Consider the following 11,174-nt stretch of genomic DNA (forward strand, 5'->3'; position numbering starts at 1 on the left):
CTCAGAAACTTATAAAAATGTACCGAAGAGTAAATCACCAACGTGCAAGGTTTCTAATAAACAACTGTTTACGGAATATTAAAACCGTATGTGAAAGATATTTAAAGGAACTGGATACAGAGTGATAAGCGGGGAATGCAAACATTATCGTTAGGATTAGGAATCTTATAACTTTCTCTTTGCCTTCTTTTTCTCCCCCAAGTCTGATCTTTGATCTGAAAAAGAAGGCTGAGACCAATATAGAACTAAATGAAATTATGGTGGCGGTGGCTTGAAACTCTAACCCTGTGGCCACAGTCCGAAACTTCATTTACTTAGGCTTCCCCTGCCTGAGCGGTTAAAACTGCTGAATCCTCTTCCCTTAGGCGGACTGGCTGCTTTCCCACAGGGTCCCTTGCCGCCCTATCAGGCCACTGTCTCCGCAGAAACCGCAGAGGCTTTCGGGAGGCTAACAAGCAGCCAGCCTGGGCGCAGAGGCTGTCGGGAGGGTGGGCCGTCGGCCCTGGGGCGGGGCGGAAGTAGGTGGCCGAGGCCTAATAAATTGGCTGAGGCTGAAGAAGTGGTTCCGTACACAACCCAGGCATCTGAGCTTCCAGCCTCTGGGGCCTCAGACGTTTCAGGGAGATGAACTGGGTCGGGGGATCCCGGTGAGTTGTGTTGCTGGAGCTTGAGACTGGAGACCTTGAGTCCCTGGACGTTCATTCCCATAATGGCGCCTCTTTCCTAGGCCGTCGAGGGGCGGGGATAGCTTTAGCTGGGGAGAACTTGTAGGCGTGGGGCTTTTCATCGGGAGCCAGGAAGGGCGACCCTAGCCACCACGTCTCTGTTCTTAAGCCAAAAGCAAGTGGGCTTCTCCCCGCTGGCTCTTCAAAGGCTTCGCGTGTGGAGCCGCCCACCGTGGGTGAAGCTCTCGGCTCTCCCTCCCAGGTGTCTCACATCTTCCTTCTCTAACGAGGCGTCTCACCACCTGAGCCCTCTTCTACCTTCTTCCCGCTCCTGCCCCTCTCACTTGGAATCACTTGGAAAAGGTTTTCTTTCTAGGACTGTATATATTTTTTTCATGAATTTGGACCGTGTTGTGGAAAAGACCATTTCCTGCTGCCCCTAAGTTCCTCGGTGGGGAGAGGGGCGGCAGTATCAATCGTATATTTAGTTTGTTTTTTAAAGGGAGGTAAGGTGAACAGTTTCTAATGGCAATAACTCACAAGATAATTTGCGATTTGTTTTGTATTTAGCATTAATCATCTAAAGCGTGATGGGTTGGCAATTTAGTTTTATATATAACATGTTCATTCCTATTGGCCTAAAGTCCACTAGGATGGAAATAATGTAGGCCTGTAATTTCATTTGATGAAAAGAATTGTTTTGATTGAAACACTAAGCCATTGAATACAATTTTTTTGGTCACAGGTGGACCCAGGTGATGTGGTTAGAATGTAACACATTTACATTCTAAGGAATTTTGTAAGGAGAAAGACAGCTTTTGTGTTCACCAAGTATTGTTAATTATGCCCGGTAATTTTAGCAGGAGCATTTATCCTATTGAAGAATATGTTAGCATTGTATGTTAGAAATTTATCTGAATTATTTCTGGCTGGTGTTCTAGCATCACACTTCCACTTTGGAGGAAACTGAAAATTCACTTATAGGTTTCACAGGATTTTAGTTGATAGATGATTATAATTTGATGTTTTTGAATTTGAAATTCTTCAAAATGTGAATAATAAATGAGATTAAATCATTTTACAAATGCTTAAGTACTGTTACGATGTAGGTGCCATTCTGTCCTATATTTAAAACTTCTGGCTATTCTAGGAGTAATATTTTAGTTGCTATTAGGAGGACACAAAAGCAAAATACTGCAGGAAAATAGTAGTTGTGTTTCTCAAAATGAGGTAGTGCTGTGCCTGGATGTATTAAAGTTTTATTTTATTTATTTTGATAGAGCATGAGAAGGAGAGGGGCAGAGAGAGGGAGGGAGGGAGGGAGAATCCCAAGCAGGCTCCCTGCTGTCAGCGAAGAGCCCCACTTAGGGCTTGAACTCACGAACTGTGAGATCATGATCTGAGCCAAAATCAAAAGTCAGATGCTTAACTGACTGAGCCCCCCAGATGCCCTGAAAATATATTTTTAAACTTAAACACAGATACATTATGGAGTAAAGTGCAAAACTCTTGGAATATTACAATAACATGAAATTTTAGATAAATTTTCTTGGACGAATGGCCTCCTTAGGTCAAACCCTATATTGGTAATGAAACAATGAGTGTCTCCACTTTCTACTATCACAGTAGACAAGGGTGGACAAGATGAGTTGATCATGGTTTATGATCATGAGGCCTGAAGGATCTCAGAATCCACAACAGTGCTCAGTAACCACTTCTAGCTTAATTAGAGCTATTAGAGAATAGACATTTTAATCCATACCCCAGTCCATCTTGAAGTACTTGTTTATTACTCTCTGTTATTAGGATTGGTTTTGGTTGAAAATTTTGAGAACTGTTAAGAACTTATAGATAAATAATTGGAGAACACTTACAAAGCTCCATTAGAACTGCTCCCAAAGAGCATTCAACATTAATTAAACAAATAGATTTTCACATGCCTACCTGTTTAGGACATGGTTAAGCCCTACGTGGGGGAGGGGAGTTCAGAAAAGAAAAAGATATAATTTTGAGCCACAAAAATAATCAGTGGTAGAATGGTGAGAATAGAATTTGGTAAATGACTATTATACTGAAAAGAATAGTTAAATAGCACTTAATAATAAAATGAGCCTTTTTTTTTAAGGTTATTTATTTATTTTGAGAGAGTGAGTGAGCAAGGGAGGGGAAGAGAGATAGAGGGTGAGAGAATCCCAAGCAGGCTCTGAGCTTACAGTGTGAAGGTGCAGGGGTCAATCCCAAGAACTTGATATTATGACCCTATCTGAAACCAAGAGCCAGATGCCCAACTGACTGAGCCACCCAGCTGCCCCAAAATAAGCACTGTTCTAAGTGCTTTTTCAAAACTAGCTCATTTACTCTTAACAAGATCCTAATGAGGTGTATACAAATGCTACCCCCAGTTTACTGATGGGGAAACTTACAAACTGATAAATGTTAAGTGACTTGCCTAAGGTCACCCAGCTAATCTGTGGTAGAGTTAGGATTTGAAAACAAAGTGCTTAACCACTCTGTTATGCTGTGTGGGAACATGAGTATTGTAAAAGTGGCACACATAAAGGGCTGTGGATACTTAGGGAACTGAGAAACAAAATTACATTAAGCCTTGAAAGATAGCAATATTGCACAGAACAAGCATCACAGGGAAACAATGAAGCACAGGTTCTTAAAAGTTGAAAAGTAGGTGAGATAAATAATTAATCAGATTAGAGACCTAGTTTTTAGCAAGGCTTAGAAGAGATGGGTTGAGAGCAGAGGTATTAGAGAAACTGAAAGGATTATTCGTTAGACAGCAGGTGGGTCTGCATTAACACAGGAAAACAGGAAGAAGCTTTACAATGTTGTTAAGGGAATTAAAGAAGCAGGCTATAGCCAAGTTTATGTTTTGCTCGTAGCAATCTGATTGCATACACAAAATAGAAGCAGAATATTCTTGTATATGATAGGAACCTGATATCTGTTAAGTTTAATTGCAGAATCATTTCATGGGAGAATCTTAGGATTGCAAAGGTCTACAATTTTTCTTGGCCTAAAACAAACTTGGCATATGATTTTTTGCTACTCTTCTGTTTAGGGACTCTATTGGTCATACATAAAATATTTTTTTATGTGAAATAAAAAAAGGTAAAGAGTTGGTAGCTATGGAAGAAGTAAGCTTCCCTTATTTTCCTTTTTAAAAAGAATGTTTATTTATTTTTGACAGAGAGTGAGCAGGGTGAGAAGCAGAGTGGAAGGAAAGAGAGAGAATCCCAAGCAGGCTCCTTCACTGTCAGCCCAGAGCCTGAAGTATTCAATCTCATGAACCTGTGAGATCATGAGCTGAGCTGAGATCAGGAGTCAGACACTTAACCAACTGAGCCACCCAGGTGGCTCTTCTCTTCCTTTTTAAAATTAAAATTAGGGGTGCCTTGGTGGCTCAGTCAGTTGCGCGTCCGACTTTAGCTCAGGACATGATCTCACAGTTTGTGAGTTCGAGCCCCATGTCGGGCTCTGTGTTGACGGCTCAGAGCTGGAGCCTGCTTTGGATTCTGTGTCTGCCACTCCCTCTGCCTCTCCCCGACTTGTGCTCTGTCTCTCTCTCTCTCTCTCTCTCTCAAAAAAAAATAAGTAAAATGTAAAAAAAAAAATGAAACGCCCAGAGTCTAAGAGACCCCCAAAAACGAACCACCAGAGTTCAGAGTCAAAGCTAAGCAGCAAGGGTCATTTATTACAGGTTCGAACCTGGACCTCTGCGCCCTCGTTGCGGTGACGTGAGAGGTCCTGAGAGAGGTTTTTACACCCCTTTTATAGACAGGTACAAACAAGTCATGGGGAAATCAGGAATACACGGATGTGCCAAGCAATAATGATTGATCAGACATACACGGATGTGCCAAGTAACAGTGGTTGATCAGAAATACACGGATATGCCAGGCAACTATGATTGATCAGAAATACACGGATGTGCCAAGTAACAATGGTTGATCAGAAATACACGGATATGCCAGGCAACTATGATTGATCAGAAATACACAGATGTGCCAAGTAACAGTGGTTGATCAGAAATACACGGATATGCCAGGCAACTATGATTGATCAGAAATACACGGGCGCGCCAAGCAATTGTACAGAAGCGGAACAAGCTGGTTAAGCTTGGTTAGGTTTCGGTTTCCCATAACTTAAGCTTTTAAGTTTTAATTTTCTTAGGCCTCTCAAAAAAATTGTTTACAATTACTAAAATTGTTTTATTTGGCTTTAATGTTATGGATTGTGGACATTTTTGCAAGATATCATAACATTTCATTTCAAACAATCTCATTTTGGGTAGAGATTTGGTCTAAGCTGAAAGTAATTTACACCTCTATGATCGAAATTCCCAATCAACTTTCTGAAACTTGCTAATCAGTGATAATGTCAGGTTTTTCAATTTAATGGTCTGTTCTTTCTTTTTTCCCAAAATTATATATTTTTTTTATTTTAAAATTAACCCCCTCCCTTCCCCCCCCCCCCGCCCTCACGTCCTTTCTTGACAGAGTTAAAATATCAATGTGAGTCTTGCCAATTTAAAAAAAAAATTTTTTTTTACTCCTCTGGAAATCATTGACCTACAACTCTAATTCTTGTGTTGTATGATTTATACTAAGAGCCTGTATTTTTGTAGTCAGGTTGAAGTGTAAATTTGAGACAGAACAGGTATAACTACTGATATTTTTAAGTTTGGAAACAATTCTATTTTCCTGTTTATTTATCACTGACTTGTTTCACCAAATTCATAACCCCTTAGACATGAAGGTGTTAGGAAGATGGGAGAGGAAGGGAAAATAAAAAGCTGTAGCCAGTCTTTGGGCCACAACATGCCTTTTAGAATGAGCTTGACTGTAGATGGGCTATATAGCACTATATATGAAGTATAAGGGAAAAAATTTTTAATTAGGGGAAGCTTACTTATTTTAAAATAAAACTTTTTTAATGTTTATTTTGAGAGGGAGTGAGAGTGAGCAGGGAAGGGGCAGAGAGAGAGAGAGGGGGGCAGAGAGACCATCCCAAGCAAGCTCTGCACTGTCAGCACAGAGCCTGACACAGGGCTCGATCTCACCAACTGAGATCAGGACCTGAGCCAAAATCAAGAATGAGAGGCTTAACCAACTGAGCCACCCAGGTGCCCCTAGGGGAAGTTTATTTTTGTAACTTAGATTGAATAATGCAACCAGTGTCATAAGAGGAACATAGATAAAATCCTGTTTAAATTTAGGTGAGGGAGAGGTTTGCATTAATAAATGTAGGCCTGGAACATTTGTGCAGAATATTTGTTAAGTGCTGTGGACCAAGCACTGTGCCAGGTGGGCGTGCAAAGTAACAAAATTTAATTGTTTTCTGAGAGATTCGTATTTTATTGGGGGTGGGGATATGACATGCCATTAAGTTTGAAAACATTTAAGATAAGGGGCCAAAATATATGATTTAAAAAATAGATACTCTGAACGATACAATATAGGATAGTTTTAGCTGAAGCTTTGACAGTCAGAAACAAGTTTAGATGGAGAAAACAAAGAAGCAAATAAACATTACATAAGTAGTTGGAGATAAAATTATAATATTTAAATATTTAAAAATGTGTATGGGTCTACTTGATGGTGAGGTTGAAAGCCAGACTGAGAAGTTGAAATTTGATCTGTTAGCTACTGAGTCATACAAATTTGGAAGTAATACAATAAAAATGGTATTTTTATGACTGTAGTATTAGTATTTTGTAGTTTGGAATGCAGTGGGAGAAAAACTCTAAGATAGTGATACCAGTTGGGAATCTGATGGGGGGGAAAAATTAATACTATTTTTCCATATTCTGTGATTCTCCAAATCAACAGCAATCCTAACTCACTTGTATGTTTTGGGGGAGCTGTGTGAATTTGGGTTTGTTACTAAACCTCTCTATACAAGGGCAGATCCAAGTTGTGAGGAACCTTCTGTATGGAAAAATAATGCAAAATCATGACTGCAAAATTAGATACAGGGCTTGGAAGGGACATTTTTATGTTAAGGCACCTGAAGCTTAACCTTAATTAACTTTACAATAAATTATTTTTATAGTAAATTAGTCTCTGAGCATCCTTTTCCTTATCTGTTAATGGGGGATAATACTTAAATGCACAGTGAACATTTCCATTTGACTGGTGCAGTCATGATTTATATTATGGTCCTCGTGGCATGTGCAGTTTAGCATTTGTCTTGGAGTTTTTGTTTTTGTTTTTAACTTTTTAATGTTTATTTTTGAGAGAGAGACAGAGCACGAGTGGGGCAGGGGCAGAGAAAGCGAGACATAGAATCCAAAGCAGGCTCCAGGTTCTGAGCTGTCAGCACAGAGTTGACACGGGCTCGAACCCATGAACCATGAGATCATGACCTGAGTAGAAGTGAGACACTTAATTGATTGAGCCACCCAGGTGCCCTGATGGAGTTTTTGTTTTTTAACTAAAGAAACTACCATTACTATTTCTGTTAAAATGAGCCCACACAGATTCAAGGAATGGCCTATTTTTTTTAACCTCTGGTCTGAATTAGTACATGAGCCACGTGTGCCATGAAGAGATTTCTCACTTTAACATGTGGTTAAATCCAAAGACCTGCACTGATGACCCAGGAAAGACACTTCCCAGATCGAAAAATAACTAACCTCTCCTTTTAAAGATAGTGTGGAGGGCACTAGCTGGTAACGTGCTGGGACACGCGCAGCTAGGGACAATTAATTTACTGGTTGGGGTTGTGAAAGTATTAAATGCTGCTGTCCCTGCTGGCCACTTGTACCAGCTAGTTGTGCTATTGCATGCTAAAGTCTGAGACATGTGTATAGCTGCCATACCTGGGGGTGGGGTCAATATGAAGCTTGGGAAATTTCAGGTTAGGTGTAAGTGAAATACTTGTAAGGAATACAAGGCTAATCAGTCCTGCCAGAGAGCATATTAAGAGTAATAGGAATATTGTTGCTGTGATGCTTTCTGTCAACTTTTTTTTTTTTAATATTGTTTGGTAATGGTTTTGTAATCTTTTTGTAGCAAGGACCTCACATAAAGGAAAATTAATGCTTAATAATAAATTGTGTACTGATACTTTGTTTTCAAATTAAGTTGATGGTGGACTTAGGCACAAAAATTTTACCAACATTTAGCATCTCTTATGTTTTATCATTGAGCACATGACAAACCGAATAAACAAAATCTACTGAAAAAGCATCCAGATTTACTTTCAGATTTAGTAGTTATTTTAAGAGTATCATAGCGGCAAATAATTTGACACGTGTAACTGCAAAACATTGAAGACAAAATTATATCTGCAGTGATACACATTTAATGGGTTATAGCATCATGTGTAAAACAGGATTCATACTAAATATTACAATCTGTGTGACTAATATATACTTGGATTGATTGTGGTTTACATATCCCAAGAAGCTTGATATTTTACCGAACAGAAACTGCAGTTGTCAGAATTTCAAACAATTTTATATATGCACAATTAATATAACTGAATTACAGTTTCTAAGACAATACTAATGTTGAAAAAATACTTTGGCGTGTCATTATAAGCTTTCTCTTTTTGCTGCCTTTCATTAATTGAATTTCATAATCACTTGAGATTTTGAAGAATGACTTTGTAAATTAATGTGTCCTACATTGTTTTGAACATTTTTGTAAGCAAATATCCTAAATTTTGATGACATTTTGTTCAAAAACATCTTTATTCAAAATAAATAAATCTTTATTCTATAAATAGAATGGAAAAACTTCAACTTTAGAAGCTTTAGTGAATTATTGAAAATAAAATTTTTATGATTTAATTGGGAATAGCCTGAAATATACATTTAGGTTGAGGTATCATTCACTTTCCAAAATCTCTTCCACTATGTGATCAGGAGAGGGCTGCTCATGTTTATCATTACAGACTGTGACTGTGAAACAATGTTTTCTTTGTGAAAATACTATAAAAATTCAGTCTGCAAGAACTTATTTAAATTAGGCTGTGTATTTTGAGTATTAGATTTCTGCCTTAATTGATTTGACAATTTTTTTTCAATACCTTACCTTTTATAACTCACACATCTCTAAAAACCTTTTTCTTGTATTATAAGAGAAAAATCTATGTAAAAGCCATAATGTTCTAACATATATCATTACTATTCCTAACACATCAGGTAGACCTGTTTTAGTTTTGTGGAAAGCCAATGTAAGTACTTTTTCTAGGCTAGTTACTGTCCTGAATCTTAATAAGTTTGCTAGCTAACAATGTTGGATTATGATGTTTTAGATTAAATTAGTATCAATGTAACACAAGCCATAAACTATTGTTTTTCATTGGTTAGTTATTGCTCTGTTTATTTTATTTACATTTTACACTTTTAATCACACTTAAGATAATATTATAAGATCTTAACAATTTGGAAAGTTTCCTTTGCATGGCACCATGCCACTAAAAAATAAACTAAGTGGCAAACTAAAAAGCAAAACAAAAGAAACAGAAGCAATTCAATACTGACAAGACATATGACACCCATAGTATTTAATTCATAATGTAGTTTCAATATCTCCTACATCCTCCCATGTAAAATGTGTTAGTGTTGTTTTTTTATCTTTCTTTGTCAACCTTACTGGTTTTTTTTTTAAGGAAGTATTTCTTTAGCCTTTTCCTTTAAATATATTCTTACTAGAAAGAATAGCAAGGGGACGAATACTCATGATAAAAGCATGCTTTTATTTCTTAGTGTGTTTCTGTGTCTCTCTGTCCCCCTTTTCCACCTTCCCCTCCTTCTATCTCTTACCTTCTTTCCCTCCCTTAATCTTTTTACACCTATTTTACTTTCTTCTTTCTTACAAAGAATTATGTAACAAATATCCATATTCCCGCTCTCCAGAATTAATAACCTGTAGAGCGTTGTATGAAGGGTTATGACCTACTACTGATTTTCTTTTAGTATGTAGCTATAAAGGCAACTAATATTGTTCATCCTTTTATTGAAAGAGATGGTTACAATAGCTTTCTTTAAAAGTCTACTTTCTTGAATAAAGTAATGATTGCTATTAAAAAGATGAGCCTCATTTTCACTGCCCCACTTCTAATAACTGGTAATTTAAATTTTAAGGCAAAAACTAGAGAAACTCCTAAAGTTATTTTTTTATAAAGTAGATATAAATTTCATGAAGAAACTTGAATATAATTAAGACCTTGAAGGTATTGAAAGTTTTGAATACAGAAGTGTGGTGGGGAAAAAAATAAGTGTGATGGGAGAAGTGTCCATATATGGAGGAGAAAATTGTATATTTTAATTTGGTTGGGTGTTGGAATACATGAAGTAGAAGAACAGAAACAAGTTTGAAATCTGAGTTGGGAACAGACTATGGAAGTCATGTCCCTAAATGATAAACAGAGATGGGTTTATTGCGATTACCAATGTAGTGAAATGTATTGGAGAACATTTGCATAAAATCCAGGAAACTCTTTAAAATATCATTATAGTAGTTAGCTATATAATATTGCAGTTGTCAAAGCAGCAAATGACTTCTTAGGATTCATAGTTTATATCTGGCATGTTTTATAGTTTATATCTGGCATAGTTTATATCTGGCTGTTTTAATTATGTCCACATTTTTGTCAGGTACAAAATTCTACTTCCCCCTTTATTTAGGGGCTGTGTTTTCCTTTTGCTCTGTTATTTTTTGTTTCTAGCTTTATTGAGATATAATTGACAAATTATTGCTGGCTAGGACTTCCAGTATTAGGTTGAATGAAAGCGGTGAGAGTGGACCTCCTTATCTTGTTCCTGACCTCAGGGAAAAGCTGCTTTTCTCCACTGAAATATGATGTTAGCTGTGCGTTTTTTGTATGTGCCCTTTATATGTTGAGGTATGTTCCCTTTAAACCTACTTTGTTGAGGGTTTTTATCCTGAATGGATGTACCTTGTCCAGTGCTTTTTCTGCATCTATTAAAATGATCATATTGTTTTTATCCTTTCACTTATTGATGTGATTTATCATATTGATTTTGTGAATATTGAACCACTCTTGCATCCCAGGAATAAATCTCACTTGATTATGGTGAATTTTTTTTTCTTTTTTTTTAGTGCAATGTTGGATTCAGTTTGCTAAAATTTTGCTGAGGATTTTTGCAATTATGTTCATCAGAGATATTGGCCTTTAGGTCCCTTTTTTTGGCAGTGTCTTTATCTGGTTTTGGTATAGGGTAATGTTGGAGTCATAGAATGGATTTGAAAGCTTTCCTTCCTCTTCTATTTCTTGGAATAATTTGAGAAGAAATCTCAAATCTTCCTGATTCAGTTTTGGGAGGTTATACATTTCTAGGAATGTATTCATTTTGTCTAGGTTGTCTAATTTGTTGGCATATAATTTTTCAAAATATTAGCCTTCATATATATTTCTTTAAGTTTTATTTATTTATTTATTTATTTATTTATAGCACACAGGAGGAGCCGAGAGAGAGGGAGAGACAGAGAGAGAGGGGGAGAGATAGAGATAGAGAGGGGG

General features: G+C 37.2%; 1 protein-coding gene across 2 annotated transcripts in view; it reads left to right on the forward strand.

The window, feature by feature from the left end:
• The first annotated feature begins 494 nt into the window (after positions 1-494).
• The window catches only part of CB4H12orf40 (chromosome B4 C12orf40 homolog), a 101,960-nt gene continuing 91,280 nt past the window's right edge, over positions 495-11,174 (forward strand). For both annotated transcript variants that reach the window (XM_049625283.1, XM_049625284.1), the window contains exon 1: positions 495-647. In XM_049625283.1, the coding sequence (XP_049481240.1) occupies positions 625-647 (23 nt within the window). In that variant the 5' untranslated portion in view covers positions 495-624. The remainder of the gene's footprint in view (positions 648-11,174) is intronic.

The sequence above is a fragment of the Panthera uncia genome, chromosome B4, assembly GCF_023721935.1.
Source record: "Panthera uncia isolate 11264 chromosome B4, Puncia_PCG_1.0, whole genome shotgun sequence".
Lineage (NCBI taxonomy): Eukaryota > Metazoa > Chordata > Mammalia > Carnivora > Felidae > Panthera > Panthera uncia.